Here is a 27,862-nt window from a genome sequence, read left to right on the forward strand (position 1 = left end):
GCTACTTCTAGACCCTTTTAAAGTACAGAGCATTAGGGAAATGCAATCAAAGATGGGGCGTGAACTTCTAGTGTATTAACGGGCTGACGTGCCTAAGTTTTCTGCGAACATGGGGTTCCTCCCCTACGGTTCCGTTTGAGTCGCTGGCCTTGGCGTCATTTTCCCACTAGGGCCACAGACACGGGGAAAGGGGTTATATATATATATATATATATATATATATATATATATATATATATATATATATATATATATATATATATATATATATATATATGGAGCCAGTGATGTGACGGGTTGATCGCAATCTAAACAGAGTTAGGTCAACAGGTGAGTATATACTATCTTTGTCAGCAGAAAAAAGGTGGTTGCAGATTTGAGTACACAGTATGTAGATTGTAAATATAAACTGTTTCTCTTGAGATTTCAAAGGCGGTGATCTTTTAACTATTTTGTAACCGAACATTCGTATTCAATATACCGATTAAACATTGTTGTATACTACATGTACTACCTAACCCTGTTGAAAGGGGAGAAATGTAATTTCCAGGCATGAAGGTATCTATATTATATATATATATATATATATATATATATATATATATATATATATATATTAACCCCTTTCACCGTGTCTATGGCTCTAGTGGGAAAATGACGCAATGGCCAGCGACACAAACGGAACCGTAGGGGAGGAACCCCATGTTCGCAGAAAACTTCGGCACGTCAGCCCGTTAATACACAAGAAGTTCTCGCCCCATCTTTGATTGCATTTCCCTAATGCTCTGTACTTTAAAAGCGTCTAGAAGCAGCAAACCCACCTGAGGAATCGAACTTCACTGTATTAACAGGGAATTCCCTCGTCGTAATATAGCAATTATTCCGCACCATAAGCATATGAACTACACTATAAGAAAGGTGCCACTGCAGTCTGATGCATCTGATAGTCACCAATAGCAGCGGTTTTGTTGATTTAATAAAAAAACATCTACCTACGGTGACAAAAATCAACAATACATTTTAAAAATTAATCTTGCTTATCATTGTGCACTCAAATTACTAATAACTCTTTCGTGTTGTTTGTTAATGTGCAAACAAATCACATATAAAACACAGGTATTCATTTGAATATTTATTTTGTTTGCATATACGAAAAAATACCGTTTATTAACAACGTGGCAGAGATTACGCTTGAGAGAGAGAGAGAGAGAGAGAGAGAGAGAGAGAGAGAGAGAGAGAGAGAGAGAGAGAGAGAGAGAGCAGTTTCACCCCAGAGGACATCCTCGTCGTGGCCTCCCGCTTACATGGCATAAATTCTGACAAGCAAATGCTGAGTATTAACTAACTAGGTCATCAAGCGCATACTGGAATTTTGGGGAACGTGCCCTTCTGTCCATCCTTGTCCGGTCCAAGATTAGAACAGGTTGTCCAGTTTCGAGCTAAAAGCGCTACCACCAAGCTGAGAGAGAGAGAGAGAGAGAGAGAGAGAGAGAGAGAGAGAGAGAGAGAGAGAGAGAGACTGACTAAGGAGTGACCCTTGAGATCCCTAGAGGTACTTGATTTCGTAAGTGGCCCTTCAAAAGTGCACATAACTACGGTCGTCTAGAATGTTCGGTAACCGATGTACGTTACCCTAGTGGTATAACGTATGTATGTATGTATGTATGTATGTATGTATGTATGTATGTATGTATGTATATATATATATATATATATATATATATATATATATATATATATATATATATAATGCTTAAAAATCACAGTAGATGCACGTGACTTCAGTGTATAAGTGAATTCCACAGGAAAATGACAGCCAGAAGTTCAGTACCAAGCGCTTTCACGTTTATTAACGCATCGTTGTTAAACGTGAAAGCGCTTGGTACTGAACTTCTGTCCGTCATTTTCCTGTGGGATTCGCTTATAAATATATATATATATATATATATATATATATATATATATATATATATATATATATATATATATATATAACCACAATGACATTAGATCTCGCTTGCCTCAGTTTTGATAATGCTTGTCACCTATGACTTGAACCCAATTGAAGAAACCCCAATACCGTGGTGTGATTCGAAACTACGTAAGAATGGCTGCTGTGAGGATAATTTAAGCTATTCCACCACCAAGGCTGATCCATATATATGTGTATTTCATCTCATGCAGCCATATTAAACGGCCCCCCAAAAAAAACAGAAATAATATATTAATTTCATGCTTACGCCGAATGGCAGCAGCAATATGAATCCTACAGAGTTACCAAAACCCTCAAGTCCGAAACGAGAAATACGAGACTCGGTGTTATGAAGAGCAAAATATGGTAATACTGTCTACATCCACAAAAGTGAACGTTTAGTTCCGGTAACATGACCAACATTCTCAAAACAAAGCACTATTACACGCCTGAAATGAAAATCCGCATGGTACAAATTACAGATACCGTGTTAATTCCGGTATACCAGCGAAGTCCATGCATTTATCAAGAATGAAAAAAAAACGCATCAACTGCGCTCGAATAATACAGTAAACGTTTGTCTTCGGTCTTTTATTAATCGACATTGAGGCACAAGATTTTTGTTTTCATATCAAGTTTGGTAAAACTTGAAACAGGTAATTATATATAATGAAATGCCGCCAACCAAAGAATCGGGCACAACAACAAGGAAGGTAAGAGAGGAGCCCACCCATTGCAACATAGCCACCAAGAGAACAAGTTTTCTTCCCCCTCCTCCCCAAATCCAATCCGCCACCTCCTATACTGGTAGTATCAACTTAGGGAAAAAACTGGGTTTTATGTTATCATTTACTGCTCCTTAATCGCGATCAGCGCCACGTTCAACAGGAATGCAATAAAAGGAGAAGGAACTCTTTGCAAAGCGATAAAATGCGAATGTTACAAATGGAATCTCCCAGTGACAGATCAGTTACCTTCTGGAATGAGATAAAGGTGTTTTTGTGGGAATCATTACACCTCTGGCAGGAGAGTCCGACTTGGCAGTCCGCCAGACACTTACAAGAAGGCTGTACACATACACATGCACGTACTTAGCAGCTCATATGTGGCTTACCTAATTTCTGAGCCTAACTGTATAGTTTATAGTTAATTATTACGAGGTATATTAGTTGGAAACTGTGAAGCAAACAAATCTACCAACATGGATATTTCATAAAATTTCTGATTTTCCTAGAAATCTCCAGTTCAACCAGCACAACATGTTAACTTTATTCGTCTCCCAGCACCCATATCACAAGCAACCACGACTCTCATGGCCCAATCTAACCACTCCAACAATGCCCATACTCTTGACCTTTCGAGTACGTCGTACGTCCGCCAGCACAACCATCATCACCACCGCCACCACTACCACCACTATTTGGCGGGCAAGCCCAACCACCGAAGCTTACACACAACAAACACGCCCTTTTATCTTCTGTACCGCTAAAAGCATTAAACGATATAACCTAACAAGTGACTTTGTTCTTCCTAAAACAAATTGATTTTGCCAGTAGCTTTCACCATTTAGCAATAAGTCCAAATCCCGACTAGCATCGCTTTTTGTTCGTGGCCCTCTGCTTTGGTAAAAGCTACATGATGGTTTTTACGCGCCATTGCTCTCGCGAGTGATTAGACACGTAATGTTTTCTCTTTTTTTCTCGCTCAGGAGTTCACTCCCACTTTCCGCAGGTGACGAGACGTGATTTCAACTCAAGATTCTAATAAATACTCATCTCTAGATTGGTCTATACAAACATTTTGAAAACTTGAGGCAACAATGGAGCCTATTAATACTTTAACGCATTTTAGTATAATGAATAACCCAGAGTCGGCAAAACCTTCAACAACCAGATTCCTACAACAGCCAATAAAGTACAAACAAAAACGGCCCCCGCAAAAACAGCAACACTGTCAGTCAATAAAATCTTTGCTGGTTAAACCAACCAACGTTCATATTGTGTGAAGACTGTATATCCAAGCAAACCTGCCCAAGAAACCTAGCGGATATGACCTAACTCACCTCTCTCTCTCTCTCTCTCTCTCTCTCTCTCTCTCTCTCTCTCTGTGAGGTTGCCCTAGATGCAATCGATATACACATTAATATGAAATACGAATAGCACTAACCAACAAGGATAAAACTATTCGAAGAGGCGGACACACTTAAAAGACGGCTAAGTGGAAGATTGTTGAGAACCCGTTAAAGAGAGAGAGAGAGAGAGAGAGAGAGAGAGAGAGAGAGAGGATGGCAAGAAGTTGCGAAACATGCAGAAGAGTCTCCCCAACGTCCTTAGAAACGAAGTAGGTTACCCATCACCGCAAAATGCCCCTCCAGGCTAATAAAATATAACAATGTTCACAAAGGAGAAGAAATTGTGTTGAAAGAGACGGAGAACAATCTGTGATTTCCATGACAAGCTGACAATGGCAGCGGTTGTCACAACACTTGCCTACAGAGGTGGTGGTGGTGGTTAGGCAGGACTGTGATGTACGTTAAACACGAACATCACAATATGAAAGTATATTAATAACCGTGATACTTATATAAAAAAAAACATTTATTTGTGACATGTAATTATATCCATATGTATCAGTACATAGGCAAGTAGATAATTTCTTTACACACATCCCATAAGTTACCCACCACATAACTCGTGATAACTATCAATAATATATGCATACTGATATCTTTACAATTCAAATGCATTACCTAACTTTAAACGCAATGCATTACCTAACTTTAAACGCAAGTACTGTACGTTAAATTAACCCAAAGTCAAGCATCCTTGTAAGATAAACCTCACAACCTAACATTAAATCCAGGAAATATATTTACAACTATGGTTAATTTTTCTTTTCTTTTTTTTAGTAAGTTGGATCAGATCTTTCTGTATTTACCTTCACTTCCTCTTACTGCTTCCTAATGAACATCAAATTCTTTGGAAGCTTCAATTTCAAGTCAATGGCCTCTGTAGGATTGTTCCATATGAACAGGTTTCATTTACTGGATAATAATAATAATAATAATAATAATAATAATAATAATAATAATAATAATAATAAATACACTTATTAGTGTACCTATATCATTAAAAGGTCAGTCATCGTTTAGGCAACTCTGCAACTGCATCGTACTTTCATCATAACACTGCAATTTTTACCTTTTCTTGTCGAGGAGTTTGTACAAGTAAATAAATCATGTAGTTCACTGCTGTGCTACGCACATTAAAATGGGGTAAGGAGTATGAATAAACGAGACATTTTATACACTAAGATGTCTCCTTCCTCCGATTCAAGTTAATATTTTATCTAGCATTCAACCCATGAGCCAATATTCAACAAATGCTGCGTCTCACCTCGGCCATTCTGGCCAATTTCAATAACATTCCAATATTAGAAAGGCGCCAATTCCGAACGTGTTCACAAACGAAAATGGCGTGGTTCGTTCCTTCAAATAAAATTACTTCAGACGAATATAACATGCCCAGTGAGTGAAAGGGTGAACGCACACACAAAAATAAATAAATCTGCATTAATAATGGGGTATGAGGAGAGGTTCGCCCACCCATCAAGGAAGACGAAGAAAGAAAAAAAAAAGCTTAAGAAGGGCACTCCAAGACTCCTTGTACTCCATCTAGTGAGGGTCAAGTCCGCTATTTGAGAGAACGACCCCCACCCCCAACCCCTACCCCCTTTCTCTTATGAGTCATATTTTCAGATTTAGTCATTCTCTCATGATCACATTTTCAGACATGTTTATATCCATGTTTTACAGTAAATTTTACGGTAATGTATACAAAAGAAAGTCAAGGCAAATTTCTCTCTCTCTCTCTCTCTCTCTCTCTCTCTCTCTCTCTCTCTCTCTCTCTCTCTCTCTCTCTCTCTCTCTCTGAGTGTTATCTTGATAAATGCAGTTCACTCACGTAGTTATAAAGCTGCTAGTCTCACTCTCTCAACACGACCAAGAGAGGTACAAAACCAGATTAAATTTTCAGGGAAAAAATAGAAAGTAAACTCGACCTTTACATGAAACCAACAAATGATATAATCACACGCAACTAAAAATCTGACCTGGAGACACACTAGCAGATTTTTATTAATTCAACGATATGACTGAACTAGAACTTCAAAGTAAACAACCATCTTGAGAGAGAGAGAGAGAGAGAGAGAGAGAGAGAGAGAGAGAGAGAGAGAGAGAGAGAGAGAGAGAGAGAGAGCTTATAAAAGCCGCAACACAAGCACTTACACAAATGGAAAACAATAAGGCCCTTTATCGCAGGACCCAAGACAAATAAATGCACCATGTCTGCAAAACCCGAGTAGGTAAGAAAAGAAAAAAAGAAAAGAAAAAAAAAAGGCAGCACAGGCGACCTGCTGCTTGCTGCCCAAACCCGTGCCAGACAACGACTCAGTGTTTTGTATATTATATTACACTAATCTCTCTGTCGACACACTGTCGCCCGTGATCAAGCGAGCTCCTTTCTTTTCTCATTATAAACAGCGCTGACATCAAATAATCATTTCAACTTTCATAATAGGCTTGTTCAGCCTGTCTCCCTCTCTCTACTCTCATGTTACAGCCGCCTTTCATGACTTATGGCTTCGGATAATCTTACGTACTTGTTTGTTTATCGGTATGCACTCTGTGCCACCCGAGGTTTCGTGTCCTGCTCAACCGTTTACATTCCCCTCCGTTTCTTTTTAATTACAGATTATTATGGATTATGGATTATTATATATATATATATATATATATATATATATATATATATATATATTAGTGTGTGTAGTCATTACTTAACAAAAGGGAATATTCTCCTGGCTGTCTCACAGTTTAACTCAACATCAATACTTTGAATCTTTTCATAAACAATACCAGAACAGCAATATGAAGAACAACCACTGTTCACAATCAAAATTATATTTTCATCTCGATTAAAAAAAAAATAAGACCCACATATCAGCGCCTTTTCATACCTTCAAGATATTCATACCTTCAAGATAAGCACACATCATGCACACACACAGCACACACACACACACACACACACACACACACAGAGAGAGAGAGAGAGAGAGAGAGAGAGCATTCAGACCCCTCCCTCTTATTCCACCCCCAGGACCCGACACCCTTCCAAACTTGGGCGCTTGCCGTCACTAGACGACACCGAGAAGAGAAGTTGTCTCGGTGTGACCTGGTTCGAACGCTTGCGTGATTTCAAGTGGTTTTTATGAGGTATTTGCACGGAGTATCTGTCTCGTGTTATTCTCCCAAGTTTCGCATCAAAGTCTGATCCTCCTCCGGCTCCAATTCACGAATAAATGCTACCGATCACAATACATCATACAACAAATGCCTAGGTCACAACACTAACTATTCCTATAAAGTATAACTGTTCTAGTCAACAATAGCATATCTAGTACAAAAAATCTCACTGCGCAGTTTGAGAGAGAGAGAGAGAGAGAGAGAGAGAGAGAGAGAGAGAGAGAGAGAGAGAGAGAGAGAGAGAGACATCCGGTCCTTCATATGTGCTTAAAATTCTTTCCAAACACTACACCAAAGCTTTGCGTTTTCGTTCTGCTTAATCGTTAAGTATCAAAACAATGATCATATTAATAGTATTCACAAAAATAGCCCTAAACTACCAGCAAGAAACTAAACATCATTGTCATCAGCTTTCCCATTAGACACTGGTCACCTGTCGTATATACAAAATACAAGCCGCAAATCGTTTCTAAAAATGAACTCACTCACTCGAAAACCTTAGGACGTTTCATACGATAACATGTATGCACACGGGTTCCCAAAAATAAGGCGTTTTAGTCTGTACTGAAAGAATCAAAAGTAATGAGACGGTAAGAACCACATGGACTCCTCATAAAAACCAATTCGGAGGCTGCAACTCTTCGCTATGGCTGAACAATCTAACCGCCCCCCCGCCCCTCCCCTCCCCTCCCTTCCCTTCGAATAAGGTCCCTTAGCCTAATCGAATCCCACAAAACCGATTCAACTGCTTCGTCATCATAAGGGAGCAATTCGCAAATAGTTTTGCAGTTTCGTATCTTTTGGGTCATAACGATAACAAACAAAATACCTCCGTGGGGAGGGGGGATTAACAACAATAATAACTAACACTGCAACAATTACAGGTCATACAATTAACCGCAGAATAAGCACCCATCCTCCGGCTACATCAATGAAAGAAACCTGAATAGAAGATTCAAAGCCAGACCGCATCCCTGACTATGACGGGGGCGACGTTCTTAGCGAACTGTGCAGCTGCAGCACAACTCCGTACCCTACATGTACTTCCAACAGCTGCCTCCTCGTCGCGGCACTTTATTAAGGACAGCTGGTTCAGCTTCCACCTTCCTCCGATTCAAAACAGCTGGAGTTCACACCCACTAGGAAGTGCCATGCCACTAAGGCTATGCTGCTGCTGCTACTGGCGCCAATACTGTTGCTACTATGACTACAGCTGTTCACTGTTCCTACCCATAGGAACAACACCGTGCTCTGGGGCCTTTGATTGCCACACCTATGATCAATGCTACTACAATACGATGAAAACTGTTGGTCGTATCATGGGGTACTGTCTGTCATTTCGATAAATCCCCCAGTAATGAGCACTAATGTAGCAAAAATCCAAAATGTAGAGAGAGAGAGAGAGAGAGAGAGACGCATTGCATCAACCCACAATTTCTTCGGTTAGGGTATTTTATTAAAATATGCCGCAATGATACGTAACACCCACCTGCCTGCCGTATCTTATCAGGAGATAAAACTTAACAAAAGCGCTATCAAGGACAATAATAATTCTCTAATCCATTTCGAATATAAAAAACATACATGGTATGCGTATTTGAAAATGCACTGCGTTCAACAGTGAATAACTGCACTGTTAAAAACATGAACATCTATTGCTTGTGGTTAGGAACTTTTTTTTCCAATTTACCAATAACTATGAGTTCTTTTGGAAAAATAAACTATTTTGGAAAAATAAACTATTTTGGAAAAATAGTGACCGTTAATTTTCCAAGCATGCCGCAATACAATGTGATTTCTATGGAATGAACCACGATCATCAAAATAAGAGTTGACCAATGTGGGGAAAAATACTAAACAGCATAAATGTAGTCAAGTAAGAATAGAGAAGAGAAATGAAATACATAGATGAGATATCATTTTCGAAGGCGTGTTCTCTATCGAAGCAACCACTCTCAAGCTCGGCGATGGACGAGCGACCAGTCACGCTCCACAAAATATGATAATCTTGTTCAGAGTCGAATCTTCATTTCTTACTAAATGACTAGGCAGAAAAAGTACGGCACGTAAAAGGGATAAATCGTGCAGTCAGTTATAAAACTCCCTTGGAAGCAAAATAAATCACTTAGCTAAATGCTGTCCGTACCATCATTAATCACTTACACAACACATTTCTACACAATTACAAGTTACCCTCAACGTGCTATTGCAAACCAAACAATCTGTAAGTGCTTTAGCGTATTCCATACAAATTTGATCGATTCACAATGAGAGAGAGAGAGAGAGAGAGAGAGAGAGAGAGAGAGAGAGAGAGAGAGAGAGAGAGAGAGAGAGAGAGAGAGAGACACGTCTGAAATGAACATTAGCACACACTTAAAATTAAGAGCATCAGGTAACGACCTAACATGATTATTCAAGCCTGAGCATATATATACCACTTGTGTAAATAGAGTACATGAACATTCAATTCAAGAAATGCTGACTAATGCCTGAGAATACAAATACAACCATTAAAATAACTACTACTGTTCTAAAGTGACCTACTGTAATTAAGTTGTCTAAAAATAACGTATTTACCATGTAATGCAGTCCACAGTTTCTAAAACAAATTACAAAAAATAACTAAAAATCCTGGTGAAAATAAGAACGGTGAAAGTTACAGATAAAGACGACAAACTGTTATTATTATTATTACAAATCTACGTTTATTGTTATTATTAGTATTTTCTTTATATAATTACTGTGATTAGTATCAATAGAGCGCTTTAATACTTTCAATTTTCGTAATTAGCCTTTCGGACCTGACTTCTGTAACCACCTAAGGTCCCTAGCTGGAAATTAATTGTATGCAATCATTTTTTTTCACTACCATTCTCAATATTATTACTGTCATTATCATTATGATGAATACTATTTTGTCTACTTCAGCTACTGTGTGGATTTTGCCGATTATAATTTTTTTATCAGGTTATCTCATGTAACTAGATTGTGTGTATTGTCTCTACTTTGTATATTCCATGCATATGGCCTTGAGCTGAAATAAAATTTATTATGATAAACTAATCTCCTCACGATAACAGTGCTCATTTTTTTGTTTGTTTTTAATCTGCACATCGAGGGGAAACGGGTGTGATGGTCAAGGCTGTTCTATACCGACCACCACCTACAAACAAAAGCCAACGAGAATTGTAAAAATAACCAAGTATAAAAATGAATTATGCTGGTAAATTAACGATAATAAAAGTGGTAATGATTCATGATTCATTTCAATACGAGGTGCCTCACAATCTTCGATAGAAAATGCCAAAGAAAAGAAAGCACTTAATCGCAGTAAGCAAAATGGCCGCGTCACACACGCATCCACGATAAAAATTACACGACTGAAAATGACTGATTCAATCCTCCAATCTCCCAAAATCCCACGAATACATTCTCCTCACCACCACCTTCCTTTTCATGGGGTCCCGGTCCCTCTCCCCGCCCCCAACCCATCCCGGTACTCCAAACTATCTACGTGATTAAATCGTATTTGAGCACGAAAAAATGTTACGATTTAAAGCGACACTTTGCGCGGGAACTGCCAACCCTCCTCCATACTCGCAGCCACCGTCGACCACTCGGTTGACTGAAGTAGTGGGCGAGGCTCTAAATGCATCCTTCTTGTGGATGAAATCTACCTGTACTTATTCCTATTAGTTCCTTCTGGTGCACTGTGACAACTGTAAGAAAACCTCCCTCTCGCGTGTAAGCATAAGGGCTTTATCAATAAATATGTTTGTTTACCTATCTATCTATATATATGACGCAGATGTGTATGTGTATTAATCCATTCCTCTTGCCTCAACTAAAAGCACAACCAAAAGGGCAAATTAGAGCAGATGAAATTGCCAACACCTGTGTGCCACCAGAAATCGACCCCCCCCCTCCACCAATAAAAATCCATTACATAAAATGCCGGAGGCGAGGCGAACGTCGCCCCCCAAAATCGTGTTCACCATTATTCGCCCAATCCCTGGCAGAGGGCCCGACAGCATCCGCGCAAATGTCTGAATTATTTGTGCTTTGGCTTTGTTTGTTTACGTCAGTGTTCGGCCAAAATGGTTCGGACGTTCTATAATTAACAAATGTACCAACAATTAATATAATCGATGTTTAATGCTAAAAATAATAATGCATGTTCAATATGAAAGTGTTCAAATGATATCACTAACATACACTGTTTGTGAAAGACTATAATTATTAAAGCAATTAATAAACGATATTCAGTCTAAAAGAAACAAGATACCAGTCCATGAAAAAAATACATTCTTTGAATTATACCCAACTACAATGCATTGTAGACAGAAAATGGCTGCCAACCAAAGTTTTATTCAACTGAAATACCAAACCAACATAACTTTAACTTCCTCGTATAATAAAGTATACATCTGCTTAACTGAACACACACACGCACAAATGCCATTTCATTATTACCCAACACATTGGCAAAACACCAGTATCACCCCATCAGCTACCAATACAGTAGTTGAAAGATACCCAAAACCCAAATACAGGAGCAAAATACAACGTACAATCATTAAAATCATTCTTTATAAAATATAGAGGTTGTAGGCGAGTGACAGGGAATGGGAGATCTGAGGAAACATTAATGAGGTCACTTGCTGGTGCCTGAGAAGATAAATAGAAGAGAGAACTGTTACAGGCTATTCCAACGAAAAGGATCGCAATTTGCCAAGGGGATAAGTCTTCTGAGGGGTGACGACCCGGAAGTAAACAGGCCGCAAGTTTATGTTTCTGAGAGAGAGAGAGAGAGAGAGAGAGAGAAATTTTATTAAGATGAACTAAGCTACTAGTCTATAACAGTATGCAACATTCTCTCTCAGATTTTCATAATAAAGATAAATTAGGCTTGGTATTTTTCATAACACCAATTTAAAGCTCCAATATCCTAGTCGCTCTCTCCACGCACAAATTCACTCAGCTATTAATCGGCAATAACGAACTGGGAACATGGAGCATTTACTTAAATGAGGAGAGAGAGAGAGAGAGAGAGAGAGAGAGAGAGAGAGAGAGAGAGAGAGAGAGAGAGAGAGAATGTGTCAATACTGCACAATTCATGTGGAAGAGAAGAATGGCGCAACGCCAATAGAAATCATTTCATCCACGCTTACGTCTCAAGTAGTCTTCATTTCGAACGCCCTTAATCAGCAACTCGATAAAAGTAAACAGGCCATTCGACAAAAACCGTTCTGGACAAACCACTTGCCCAAGCACACCGACTTTCATAAGGAGTTGTTTTGTCGCTGCGTTACCGCGAATAAAAATAAATGTACACATCATGGATCAAAACAACTTTGCAAAACGTCCAAGACAGACCACGTGTAACTACAAAAGGGCAAGTTTCATCTTCTATCATCCACGATTGAGACAAATAGGTTTCTACTTGGGCCAACAAAGGATGATGTGAATTCTTAAAATAGAGATAAATATAAGGGCAGAAAACACACTCCCTTCTCGTTAGTTTAATACCAACCACTGCAAATACGTCTACATAACTTCTGAGAGCGTTCCTGCCATTTGACACTTTTCTTGCCTCCCCAATTTCTGTATACTGCAGTTGCCTCCTTGTCATTTTATCCAGAAAAGTATGCATTCATATAAATACCGTTCTCAGTCGAACGCATTCCTCAATTCCCCATCAAAATTTGGACTACTGCTCAAGAAGGGAATCAATGCCCTCTAACAAAAATGTTAAAAAAAACTATTACCTGGACTGCACCTTGAACACTCGTACATTTATTGACGCTTCAAAAGTTTAATCTCTCATGCCACACATAATAATTTATTGTTATTATGCATGGAAATTTCATCATCCAGTCAAGATCCTCATCCTTCCACAATTACAGGCTCACCCTTTCCTAAAGTCACCACGAGCAGAAATTTCCTAGGTCATTGGTCCCATTCATAAATGTTTTACCTGACCTTTCTTTCAATTTGCATGGGCACAATCCCCACAGCTTACCCCCTTACCTTCAGTCCCAATTAAAAAGCGACTCAAGTTTCCAGTTCAATTTGCCTCTGAAGAAAACCTTTTTCCACCACTTACAACAGTTTTTTGTTAAACACCGTAACAACATAGACGCAGTCTCCCAAAATCAACCTCGCATATACACGTTGCCGCATTCTCCCACTTCACTAATAACCCTCTCAATGCAGTCAAACCGGAATGACTGCTCAACTTAACACAAAACCGGACATAAATAACATGGATACAGTTTCTCATCAAATGGTGTCAATAAAAAAATTCTGCAGTCTTAAAAAAAAAAATACTTTCAACAGAAGGAAAATATGGAAGCCAATACCTAAAATTTGAGAGAGAGAGAGAGAGAGAGAGAGAGAGAGAGAGAGAGAGAGAGAGAGAGAGAGAGAGAGAGAGAGAGAGAATTTACCAATCCTGTACTTACCTGTAGAAAAGTGTCAATATTGGCCATCAGTGCTTGTGTTTTGCTAATTATAAATTGGTTAACGCAGGCAATTGCGTGAGATCTGCAATTTGAAAGAAAAAAGGTTAATACATCACAATAAAAAGAAATTAATATGACATACGAAGCCAAACTTCTAGGAATTTCACAAGATTACCATTATTTACAAAAGTAAACAAAATTGGCTTTTCATTACATAAACAAAATTGGCTTTTCATTACATAAACAAAATTGGTTTTTCATTACATAAAGGCTACAGAATATGAATTTTGAAATACAGATGTAGAATAGGAAGTACATAAATCATCACGATAATGACTTGCAAGAAGTTAAAGGTGTTAAACATTAAAAGAGTTCCCTCCAGAATGCCAATTGCTAATTACTGGTGGAAAAAACTTACCTAATTTTTGAGGATGAATGTTTAAAAAACTCTAAAAATTTTGGGATGAGAGTATCCAAAGGTCGGCTGGGACTTTTTTCTAAAAACTCGCCACTATCCTCACAAATTTTCTGCAACGCACCGAATGCTCCCTGCGATTGAATAGAAGAAAAAATATCTTAAAGCATCAAAACCTTATATGAAAAACTCCAACATCTGATTGCAAAAATATCCCTAAGTAACTATACCGTAATGTTACAAATACTAATGTACTAATGCTTGTTGACATGTTAATTTGTTAAAATTTTTATCTATTCCTTTGCAATTTCACAAAGGCATTTTATTATATAGCCTTCCAGACTAACTGTAAACAAATATACAAGATCACCCTCTATTTCCTCCCAAGACTTGATCTGGGCAGGGGTACTGGTGTTTATCTAGCTTTCTTTTATGCTGTAAAACAGTGAATTCTATTCAATAAAATAACAGTAGGAATTAAAAGAAAAAATATCACTTCAATTAGGTATTTCCTTCCATTTCGAGGCCCAATACTCCATTAACAATTACACCACTGCCTCTGACCAATTAAAGTAATAATGAACTGTCTTCTGACATTCAAATGTTGGGTGCCTTAATATACAAATGAGCGTACAGAAAGTATGATTCTAAGCCTACTTTTCAATTACTAAATATTAAGCACCCTATAAATACTGAAAACACTAATTACACTCAATCTGAGCCGCAATTAAAATATTCTTATAAATGCTGGAAAGAAAAAAATTCAAAAATGACAAAAATAAAAATAACAGAAAAGAAAATTAATGACCCAAAATACACTTCCTAATTATCATCATAGGCAGAAACTATTACTATTTCATCCGTCAATGAAAAATATTTTCCTGTGAAAACTGTGCATACATATGTGTGCCTTCTCCTTTCAATCCTTCAGGGAATATGATTTTGGATATTCTAGTCAATGGAAAGCATATCATTAAATATCCTCTGATTAGTACAAACAAGAATATTTTGCAGTTTTGCTCACTTACCCTGGTCATTTTCAGTTTGACGATATGGCACTTTCCTTTGTTCTATAATGCCACTTCTATTACAGTACCTACTTCCTAAGCAGTCAAGCTGTACTTTATAATTAATCACTTCAGCTAATAATGAGAGAGAGAGAGAGAGAGAGAGAGAGAGAGAGAGAGAGAGAGAGAGAGAGAGAGAGAGAGAGAGAGAGAGAGAGAGAGAGAGAGACTCAAGATTTGCTAGTTCGGTGCAAACACCTGCCTATTGATTTTCCACCAGATTCAGTGAACTGCTCCAAGGACAGTGCCTCTTTAAAATCTGACAACCCCACCCACACACCACCATTTCCCACACCCACATTTGCCCCAGCCCTCCATTCCTGCGTGGAGTCTTCCCTATACATCGCGGAAAAAGAACAAAGAAAGCGCACCCAGTTGAATACTTGCACCTGATCGCTTCTGGGTATCATTTCCATGGAACCTGCAAAGTTTGCTTTGGTCTCTTTAAATATATCACTTCACGCCTTGTGCATATTCTATCATTTTATACAACTTTTCCAAAATTACCAAATTTTATTTGCAAAATTCACTTAGTCCATAAACATAGAATTATTTCTATAAGCAAAAGCACCAAAAGTTCAAGCCAATATTTTTTTTTTTTATCCAAGCAAGCTATGATATCCAATTCTAATTTTTGAACCCATACAATGACTATACTGGTATTCTGTATACACAACCAAATGTATATGTATAAAGTGCTTGTCACTACCAAGATAAACATTTGACCTTTGTAGTATGTGTTCTACTTACATTGCATTATTCACACAATCTCAAGCCAAAGCACACCTCAACAATAGGTGATGGGTACTGCTGCATTATAGTCACCAACCCAGGGTTGTATGCTTAATATTCACAAAGTTTGTCACAATGAATCCTCTACCAAAATTGAACAATGCAACTTTAATTCCCTCCGTAATGAATAATATCCAGGACATTATTAATTTCGTTAATATATCTTTCTTTTACTTCAAATTCTCTCAGTAATATTAACTCCACTAATGCAGCATATATTTACTTTTATTTCAAATTCTCTCAGTACTATCAACTTCACTAGTATATATTTATTTCAAATTCTCTCGGCTGACAAGTACTGTACAGTACTTCCATTCTTTCAATATGGACACCAGCATACTTAACACTACTGTGTTTCAACAGAAGTTCTTACTTCCATTCTTTCAATATGGACAACAGCATACTTAACACTATTGTATTTCAACAGAAGTTCATTATAAATACATTACTACATTGGCATTCTACAAACAATAGGACCATACAGTTATTGTGACCGAAGACCACAACAGTACTGTAGCTCCTTTATTTGCCCATTATTACAGCTTACATACGAAAACCCATTGAGATTTAAGCACATTGCTATGAAATTTATATCACTGTACTATAATTCCAATATATCACAACCCATCACTTACTACTAGGATCCAAATCAGTGTACAGCTCTTCTAGTGCTCTCATCCCTTTCCCACTGAATGATTCTGCTCAATTTACAAGTGATGTAACTGTGCTCATTTACAACATTCTTGATCAATAAGCTATTCACATCTTTTTAACTTACTACCACATAATATTTCCTTGCAAGCTTTTCATGTCATTGTGCTACAGTAAACCCCACCCATGTGTTGAAAAAAAAAAGTGGAGGGGGAAACAAACAGGTCTCTTTTATTTCTTTTATCAAATGTTCATCACTAATACTTCTCTCCTAAACCTGGCTCTCATCACAAAATATTTTCCTCACTACATTCTTTCAGTTACCTGCTTTAGCTCTTCTACTACGCTGTAGTGTATATTTATCTTCTTACCAGTTTCCTCGTTTTACTCTATCATCTTACTTCTTGACTGTTCACTATCTTCTAACCAAATTCCTTTTTCTGCTGCATTGCCTCAATTCTTCCTGACTGTTCACTATCACCAATTAACACCATATTTGCACACCACCCCAACTTTCCCAATTCACTCAAAGTACTACACAGCCCTGGACACCCACAACAAGCCACAGAACCAGACTTATATATTCTAAACAGATTCATTTCCACAAAGACTTCTAGCAACCAGCTTGAACATCACACACCCTAATGTGGCCCCCAAATCTATTGTCAGCGCTCTCTTGATCATTTTACAACTGTTTTTCTTTTCACTATAATAATCATGACAATACTGTACCACAAACAAATGTCTACAGGCAAAACTTGTCAATATTTACGCTTTTTGTCCTGTCCTTTCTCATTTGACTAACCCACTGACCTTCCCAAGTATGCCAAGTACCATTCTGCCCTTGGTTCATCAAATCTATATTTTGTATAATAAAAAAATTGCCTCTCAATTAGGCTTTCTGCTGTCTTTTCCCAACTCTCCTGCAGAGTTAAACATGCTACGTATTAACCGTATTTAAAAATATTTTCTACAATTTTCCCATTAAACTGCTACTGTGAAGGTATTCAACATCCATTCCTCACTAACTTTTCCCCTAACTCTGATATGCCTTACCCACCAGGACTACATCTTATCTAAGGTACTGTACATACAGAAGTATAAAGACTCAGTAACAGGACAATTGCCGACCCTTCACAAAATTTGCTTGCATACATACCTCACAGACATTATAATCTGCAGAGTCGAGCATCTCGCATAGTCTAGGGAGGAGCTCTGGCCAAGTGGATAACTCTCCCTTTGATGCTGTTGTGGTGATGAGTATGCCCACTGTTGCCCGAATGAGCGGTGATGGATCCCCCACTGCTGACAAACATTCTGCCTATGGGTCAAAAGATACAATATATTCATTAACAAAAACAATAAGACCATTATAAAAGACTGTATAGGCCAGAGATAAAAGCTCCAGACAATTTAACAACCAATGAAAATAAGACAGGAAAAAGCCACTTACCAAATGTACTTATCCAAAGAGCATAAGATGGTCTTGCTCTGAAAGTGCTTTACCTATACTTGTGAACAAAAAATCAAATTCAGTAACCAAAGCCCAAGAAGATTCAACATAGGCATGAAAATTACAGTTTTGTACTACAACTCCAAGGAAGATGTACAGGATAGAAACACAAAGGGAGAAAAAATAAGGATCTGAGGAGCACAAAATAAAGGTGAAGGGAGAAGAGGGTGGGAAGCTGGTAAAATCAAGAGGAAAGAAAAATCACATGAATCCTTTGCATCCAAGGAAGAGAAAACTCAAAAGGTGTTCTTGATACTAACCTTAATAAATTGTGCCACATCTGGAGGGAACTGTTGAAAGTGGGCCTTGACGTTATTTTTCAGAATTAGCCCACTTAGGGATCTTGTAGGTTCATCTGGCAAAAACAAAAGGAAACTATGGTAAGAAAAACCGGGATGAAGGAAACCAAACACGGTGGAAGGGGAACCAAACGACAAAATCAAAGACGTGAGGAAAACCGTGAGGGGGGAAGAAGTACAGCAAAATTTTTTTTGACAATGCATTCATCATCATCATCAATCATCGGGTAAGGAGGAGGAGGAGGCTAAGAAACAAAGCTGAATTTGCGCACTAAGACGGAAAAAAAAATAATAAAAGATCTAAGTCTGTACAGTAAACTTGTCAGTGCATTAGATAATAAAAATTAAAAATAAAAAATAAAACTGCCTACTACAGAACCTAGGCACAAACTAATGCGGAAACCCAACAACCCTAAATATAGTACGTATTACGCAGGTCAGAATAAATAAAAGAATTAAAAATAAAAACCAAGAGCCAAATTAAACAATTCAAGCCCCCAAGAAAAATATGGCCCAAAAAGGCCAAATTTACTTAACTGTCGGAATAGTTACCTTCGGAAGTTAGTTTTGTGAGCACATATATGAGATATTTATTGAAGTCCGTAAACTTGTTTAGTTCTTCTAGTTTCTGAAAAAAGAAAAAAAAATATGCATAGTACGTGGCTCTACCATAACAAAATGAAAATGAAAAAAATTAAACCTGCAGTAAAAACCAGAAATGCTAATCTCTTTGCTAAAGTTCCTTCACTAATACCAAACCTATTAAGGTAGCTACAAAACACTAAATGCAGCTGTGAAAATTCAATTTGTATAAACATAAATGAAAATAAAATGTTCTCTAACACCGTCTGATCCCACTACAGTAGGAGAACTCTTTACTACTCTGACAAAAAAAATTTAGTGAAAGAATTTTATGCAATCAAGCAAGTCTTACTACAGTACATTTTATCATTAAAAATTATTATTAGTATGAAGTCGCTACCTATTACTTACTAAATTACATAAACCTAGTGACAGTTCCCACTGCCTCATCATAAAAAAATTAATAAAATTACTTCTATATAGTAACATATGGAAATTTAATAAAATAATAGATGAAAAACCGCAATATCAAAATCTAAGTTCTAAGTGGTCACTACAGTACATCTTACAAGGATAACCTAATGCAAAATCAGCAAGTAACGCATTTCATAAAAAACCGACCTTGGTTAAATAATCACACCCAACTCGCAAATCTGAAGCAAGAAATTTTAAAAACTATTTTGGCGAATCAGTGCCAAGCAGCTACGAGACATAATAGCACATTACGTCCCCAGTTTCAAGGTGCATAACCCTGTGATGCCCGACCCACTGGAAATAACAATGGCTCTTGGCAATATCCCTTCCACATCCACAGCCTCGATTTCATCCGCTACCACAGTCCTCTTCCCGTGTAGCTGTACTACTTCAACTTCTTCCTCCCTCCTTAAGTCTCAATTGTCCTGGCCAACAAGAGGAGCTCAAACAATGATAGTAGGAAGGTTAACTACTTTGAAATACAGAAGTCCCGATGGTCCAAGGATCCAGAAAATTAACAAGTATGCAGCTCTGCACCAGCCTGGATGAGCTAATCCGGACACAAGCCAAGCTCTGACCCAGTGGCATCACCTCACAACATAGGAAGTTAAAAATTTCAGTCTTGTAACCATACGCACCAAACCTTTCTAAGTTCCTTGGACTAAATTCGTATTAAATCATTCAGTCTGTGGTCCCTGGGGTTCCAGATCAAAGCAATAAAAAAAAAAAAAACTACTCTAAAACTGACAAAAACAACATACAGTAATGTCCATAGGATATAACTGAGTTATGCAATTTCACAGGGTTTGTGTATTAAAGACTTACAGTACTGTAATTCTTCAAGCAAGATAAGACACCTAAACAAAGTTCATGGCATTTCAGCTGACAAAATTAATACAACTACTGGGAACAAAATAAACTATTCATTTATAATTTCCATCACCATGAAAAAAATCTGCAACAAATTCAGCACTCCATATCTCTCTGTGGAGTACAGTAATTAATCCACTAAAATGAAAAGTAAACATACTACATTCTCTAAGGAATCTGCTACTAATTATCATGGAATGATGTTACCCATCGCATTTAAAGGAATTTTACTTTCTGATATGAATGATACTCATATACAGTACTCCTCTGTATGCATCTGTAGTATTACTTGTTAAATAAGCCTTCTCTAATGAGTCACACACTTCCCCCATGCAACCAACACAAAATGTTGCATAAAAACCAACCCTTTAAAATAAATTCCACAAGTAATGAACTAAGGAACACATAACACAACTGAAGCTATATGTTAACTATTTTTGGATGTGGGTAGTTTTGAATTCATTTTAACTGAAAATCTTCAATCCCAAAATTAGACCTACTGTCACAGTGTGTACAGTACGTGTGCAACATTTAAAACAGCCACTACTACAAAAAGGCCTCATTCACAAGTACAGTGTTAGCCTACACTCACATCAAATTGTAAGGTTTTCCCTGCATAGTTAAGACATTTAACAAGCCTTCCCTAACCCTTTTGTAAGTTCATTTCAGCCCAAAATCCCAATCAAGTCCAGGTCTTTAGCTAAACCCTTACATTTTTTCTGGGCCATCATCCTTGTCTTTGCCACTCCCAAATCTACTTCTTTTTGAACTGCTTTTCATCCTCAATACATTAAAATGGATTAAATTAAATTTTGAAATTGTTATTATCTAATGTACTTTCTGTTCTTCTGAAAAAAATATTTAAAAGCCACACATGCAATGCACACACAACAGCTTACAATCAACAACTTATCCCGATCAAGTTTTAAAACAAAACTCTGACTTGGGCTTTAGTGTTTGAAACAAATGCAATGCAGAACAATTTTAAATGTTTATGTCCACTTCCTGTATGTCAAATCGCTAAAATTTTATCCATTGTTAAACGTTAATTAAAATGTCATAAAATCTGCAACTGTCTGAAGAGCATCTGAACTGTATAAGAAAAATGGTTTGCAAGGGCATATAAAATTTTAACAGCAGTTCCCATTTAAAAATCTTAGAAAATTTTGGCATTAACTTTGGCGATACCTTACTCTGTATGTGAATGCAAGAACAGGATTTTTTCCCTCTAACTATAAATCTAGTGCAGCAAATTGAGTGGATAATCATATGAGTGGAATATTGCAATGTGTTGCAATTTGCTTGCAATATGGCATGTTATAGAAAAATCATTACCTACATTAATGTGAGTTTAATACATACTTTGCAACATACAAATTTAAAGCATATTCATAAAATGAGGTTCTATACTTCTACCCTTACTTATTGCTATCAATCATACCCCAACAGAATTTTTGTGGGAGTTAACTTAATCAAGACTTGTCTCTCAGGTTGGACAAAAGCATATCTCCATACAATACTTGGTAACTATGTATATCACTTGAAAATCAAACAAATAAAATGGCTAAATTATTCAACTCAAATTGAAAAACTACCTTGAGTGGTGCTGTATTTGCCATACCACCTATCTTAAGAAAGTTCTGGATTAATATGGGATACTGAACACTGGTCATATTTCCTGGCTGGGAAGATACTTTAATGCCGAATGGTCATATTTCCTGGCTGGGAAGATACTTTAATGCCGAACTTTTACCAGGTATATAAATTTGGAAAATTGAATTGCTATCCAATTATACATAAATTCCTTAAACCACAATCCTTAGTGGTTCTCAAGCCACCACCTATGCATCTTGCACATAGGCCTGTGAAAGCATAATCCGAAACCCAACAAAATAATCTCTGGAGGGCTACACCCCACAACACTCTGGTTAGGACTATTATACATGACATCATGATGGCTAAGTTGCCTGGTCCAAAAGAATTTTTGCAATTAAAGAGGCCATTGTAGGCAAAAGGATACAGTATAGTAAAGCTCGTTTAGTGTATAGGTCCTTTTGTCAACAGTTTACTTTATGCCTCCAACTTAACCCTACAATGTTAGAAGAGTTCAATTAGAATTATAAATTATGATTTTCTCTTTGTATGTGGCAACAGTGATGGCAAAGAACAGAAATTTCTAACTACAGTACATTTAATATCTAAATATCAAGTATCCCAGCCTGAGCCTAGGTTAATACACGGGCAAGTCAAGCTTCTCATTTCCTTTCAGCCTAATTTTTATACAGCTTGCCTAGCCTATCAAATACTTTCACAGGCAAAAAAATACTCTTAACTTGGAAACCATTGCTAAACCTGGAAATTAGCACTTTCTACAACTAAAGATTACACTCAAATAATAAACATTTCTATCAAAATTGGAGATGTGTATCTAGGCTAGTGAAGAGTTTCAAAAGATACAGCCACTAAAATGGCACACATCTGACGAGTACTACATAATTCCTGGACCCTACCATCAAATTATCTTATCAGGTACAACAGCTGACACTAATAGCTTCTGTTACTTGGTATCCAAAGTATTATTCTGCCTTTTTGCTCTTAATGCATTTTCTAACAATTCTCCCAACCCAGGTCTATCTCAAGTTTTTACCCATTCCTCAGGCTACAAACAAATCTTCAAGGTCAGCCAAAACCTGTAAATTGAGAAATGCACTAAAATCAGTCTCATTACTTGACAAGCACAATTAAAGACTGAAACTTACAGGAGTCTAAAGGTGCGTCCTAACTACAGCAAAACAATTAAAAAACATGGCAGCAATTTACCCCCCATATGTCGCAAACTCACTGAAAGTAAATCAACCACCATCTGTGGAGAACAAATCTTTGATGAATGCTGGATATTGTATGAAGCAGTAGTTAGGGCTACCAATAAGTAGTTGACTTGTCTTCAACCAGTTTGTGATGTGTGCTAGAAGCTGATGATATGTTTATAACATTTTACTGTAGATGCCACCTACAGTAGCTTATACCCCACCGAAAATAAGACAGGTTGACCTACGAGTCTTAGCCTGGTGGCAGCCACCTGTCTTAAGTTACAAATAAGACTTAGTTGCATCAGGCTAGGATATACTATAGGTAATTTCATCAACAAAAAGAGCTACAGGCCATAGGCTATATCAACTCAGAGCTGAGCGTATAAGGGGCAATAAAGCTACAGACTAATAAAGCCATATGATACCTTAAGACTACAGACTACAAAACCTAGGTCTTTGCTACCAGTTGTTATTAAAATCAAAAATCAAACTCCATAATCAAAGACAACTCTGTTAAATATGTGGCATGACATTTTAACTCTTATAGTGTACCAAGCTTTGCTGGTAGAGGTCAAAATGCCATGATTGTGGCCTTGTTAAAAACTGGTATCTTGCTATTTATTCCACACTTTGGTGGCCTGGTTATATCACTAGAATAGTGCTTATTATTGACTAAGAAATTCCAGCTCCTAAAATAGCAACCAATCAAATGACTAATATTTATTATGGCTTTGAAAATCATGATAATTAACAGTCCTCAAGAGTGTGGAGCAGATACCCAAGAATCACGGCATATTTTACATTATTTTTCTGTTTGAAACCAAAATATGTGAGTATGTTTCTCTTCAGTGTTTTTATTATACTGTAGTAGGAAAATATGGACAAGGCACTAAATAAATTTAATTCCGTCAAGAGCAAGTTTAACAAATTTCCAAAATTACTCCAATGTCTACGCGTTTTCCCTGTGTTGGTAAGAATGTGATATTTTGTAACATTCACTGGTGTAGTCTAAACCGGTCCTGGTCGTTTCGGCCGTAAGTCACTTTAGGCCGTAACATCCAAAACAATGTAAGATGTTATGTTTATGGTATTTACCATTATTATTTCATGTTTTATGTACATCCCCAAGGGGCTGGTACTAAACACGGTGCCCATTTTGCACAAAAACAGCTTACGGCCGAAAAGACCCAAATGCGTCTAAACATCATGTACAGTATGTGCTTCCCTTGATGTTTTTTATCATCATATAGTAATAAAGACACTGGCATGGCACTGCAATTGTGAATTTCTATTGACAATATTACCCTTCTTTATCAAGACAACTGATCTGCATAAAAGGTGACAAGTGTTTAGGCAAGTAAACTATGTTAAAGTATGCAACATTTTCCATAAAGTTGAATTATGTTTCTTGTAATTCAGATAATTTAAAGATAATTACTTTGGCAAAAAAATAAAAAATAAATATGGACAAAATGCAATGAACAATTTTTACAGTGCCCTATACAGGTCAACACAATGACCCTACACTAAGAATGGCCACTGAAAGAAGTTACACCCACAGCCTCGAATAGAAACAGCCTCTGATCTACTGAAGCAAATAAAAAAAAAAACCAACACCTTCCCCTTTCCCAAACATTCTGAGCAACCATGTATGCAACAAAGGTGGTGTTGATAATTACATACGCCCATCCGTTATGTTTTCATATTCAAAATAATTTATTTAATTGATAAATGCCTCCCCAACCAAACTAACTGAACTACTTGATTGGGCATGAGGATATATGACAAATATGGCTTGTAGCCATGCAATACCCTTCAACCTTCAAGTTAGGAATAGCAAGCTGTGCACAATGCTAAAGGGGCAACAAGAGGGACGAGTTCAAGTTTAAACGAATTTCTCAATTTCTTTTCATCGCAGCCCCAGGTTTAGAGGCATCCCTGTGATTGGCCTCACTGTCTTATCCTTTCTACTGTAAAAAGCTATGTGAGTGATATTGATTAGATATGAACAATGTATTTTTCCAACTGCTTATCTCATGGCTTATGCAATCTGAACCACTCCTGTTGGTGTAATTTACTTGCTTTCGGTAGCTCTATAAAACATGATTTCCTTTGGAGGTGGGGAATCACATAGCCTAATTGCTGAAATAAAAGTTGTTCGCACCAACAAATAGTCAGAAAACCAAAAAGCATACAATAAGCGATTAGATAAAAATGTGGTTTATGGGTTTGGAAAAAACTTAAGTTTCATAGATGATTACATGATTTAAATAGGCATATCAAAATGGTAAAAATTAAATATATTTGACACTGAGCTACACAGAAATCAAGTCTATATCAAGAGACAAACACCTTAGTTGACAGGGAACAACAATGGTTTTACAATTTTGTTTCAGTAGCTTTAATGGGAATCACTACAGTAGTTGAAACTTGGGTATGCCTCGCATGATCTAGTGTTAGTTTATAGCCATTATTAAACTTCCATGTGTATTTTATGATGATAGCAAACTGCCAAATTTGGCAGTACTGGCTTTTACAGGAACCACTTTGCTACAGCATCCCATATCACCTAAACGAGACACTCCTAAAATACAAAATTAAAGAAATGGATCTAACTTTTTACATGTCAGGCCTAAGATAGCTAGGTTTACTGTACTCAAAAGCCCAGCTTGACCCTGTGCTTGTACTTATGCCTACGACTTTGGAATAGGCTACTCTAGGAGCAAGAGCTCATGTTAGGGCAAGTCTGGCTTAATCAAATACATGGGCTACCCTAAGCTAAAAAATTCAAGCCTAGATTGCTAGCCTACGGTGGTACCATTGCCTAATCTCAGGCTACACCAAGTTTACAGCTCTGCACATTTTCCGAGTATACCTGCAACATGGGTATGGCTTAAAAAAAGGCATGGGGAAGTGTGTGTTTAAAACCAAATGTCTCGCCCAGCACAAATACAATATGCTACCCCGAAAGAGCATAATCTACACTTGGACTTGGACCCCCTTCATGGGGGGAGGACGATGAATCGACCAACCCTTACTCAAGACAGGCCATCAAACACTGGCTGCTGCTAAATTTAACCAAAACCTAAAAAAAATTAAAGAAAAAACTTAAAAAAGAGCAAAATTTGGTCCAACGGAGTTCCTCCACTACAACGTAGCACAGCACAGGATGAATCCACCATGAGCTACTTTCACATGTCGCCAAGGTTTGTCGCACGTCGCGTATCACTTTTTTTCATTTCCAGACTCAGGATAACTGGTAAAAATGACGAGAACTTTCTTACTTCCTCCACACGAACGAGCCGGCAAATGCGAGGATAAGCATAATTCGCCAATGAAACCTTATCCTTAAAAAAAATCAATACTTGGAACTCATCGGTGGGAAGGGGTCAGCTATTGCCCGATCACCTACATAAAACACTTTCAACTTTCACAGGTTTGCCTTTCTCTTTTCACTTGAAATTTTCAACAAATATATTCTACCTGCTGTACAGATTGTTGCACTATTGTGTCCGGGGATTGTGACTCGCGTAAAAGACCTAAAATTTGCGTTAAGGCGTCACTGTTCGGATTCCAACCGGCCATGATGTTTATGCGCCGGTGACGAGGGAGCAAATGAAGTCTGGTCGTCAAATGAGAAACGTTAGTAACAATCGAGGATAACTTTCATACATTTTTCTCAGTTTTCCATTCTTTTTACAAATATTTTTCACGTAACTTTGTGAGAAAATTACCATTAACTAATTTCGATGCGTATATATACATTAATAACTAAAATTTGTAAAATAAGAATTCGCATGCCTAGAGAGTGAAAAGAAATCTTTATCGTACTCACATCGGCTATTATTTTATAAAATAACAAAAAATGTAACCTATATTAAAATATACGGAAATTTAAGTATACTACTTTACAGGTGTATATGTAACAGGTGAAACCTTGGTAATACGATTATCGGACACAACTTTGTCACATGCCCTGTGAATTACGACATATTTAGTATATTACTTCTATAAATATAAATTTACTTTATCTACAAACAATAATTGAATATTATGATGATGATTGCAACAACGCAATACGGAAGCAAACATTGTTTTACTGTTTTTCATTTGACTAATAGAGAAGGAATTTCAGAGCTCTCCTCTTATTGGTTGCTTCGAACACAAACACCTTCCTTTTGTCCAATCGCAAACCTCGTTACTTTTCTGTCAAACATAACTGTTCTCGTACAAATGTAAATAAACAGGTGAAAACAATGACCAATACACAGTCAGTTTTTCACAGACATGTCTGTTCACCCATTGTATGATTAAGAATAATCTTTTAAAATGTCCAGGTTCTAAATATTAATAAAATACAAGGTTACACGTTACACGTGCCTAGGGGTGAGGACGAAAGGGTGTTGGGCGCTTACCAATATGCTCGGACCAGATGCTAGTTAGGAGAAAAAGTAATGATTTCCTTACAAAAAAATGTTTTCGAATAAGTTTGTGTCAGCAAAAGAAAAATTTGGTTTAAAAAATATATATTGCTAAAATAAACAAAGATTTAATGATTGATGGAACACAGCATGAAAAAACGAGAACGCGTTCACTTATCTCGTTCAAGATGCTTCTGGAAACAATTTTGACAGTATAAATACATCTA

The 27,862-nt window shown here is 37.2% G+C and overlaps 1 protein-coding gene across 2 annotated transcripts in view; it reads right to left on the minus strand.

Annotated features, from left to right (window-relative positions):
• Tnpo (transportin 1) overlaps positions 1-26,842 on the minus strand; it is a 71,862-nt gene extending 45,020 nt beyond the window's left edge. Inside the window, exons 1-6 of one of the 2 annotated variants that reach the window (XM_067091507.1) lie at positions 26,698-26,842; positions 19,031-19,106; positions 18,440-18,534; positions 17,826-17,987; positions 14,160-14,290; positions 13,742-13,823 (exon numbers count right to left, since the gene is read on the minus strand). In XM_067091507.1, the coding sequence (XP_066947608.1) occupies positions 13,742-13,823; positions 14,160-14,290; positions 17,826-17,987; positions 18,440-18,534; positions 19,031-19,106; positions 26,698-26,799 (648 nt within the window). In that variant the 5' untranslated portion in view covers positions 26,800-26,842. The remainder of the gene's footprint in view (positions 1-13,741; positions 13,824-14,159; positions 14,291-17,825; positions 17,988-18,439; positions 18,535-19,030; positions 19,107-26,697) is intronic. The other variant, XM_067091509.1, reaches the window with a different exon arrangement.
• Positions 26,843-27,862: the final 1,020 nt, after the last annotated feature.

The sequence above is a fragment of the Macrobrachium rosenbergii genome, chromosome 48 (assembly GCF_040412425.1).
Source record: "Macrobrachium rosenbergii isolate ZJJX-2024 chromosome 48, ASM4041242v1, whole genome shotgun sequence".
Classification (NCBI taxonomy): Eukaryota; Metazoa; Arthropoda; class Malacostraca; order Decapoda; family Palaemonidae; genus Macrobrachium; species Macrobrachium rosenbergii.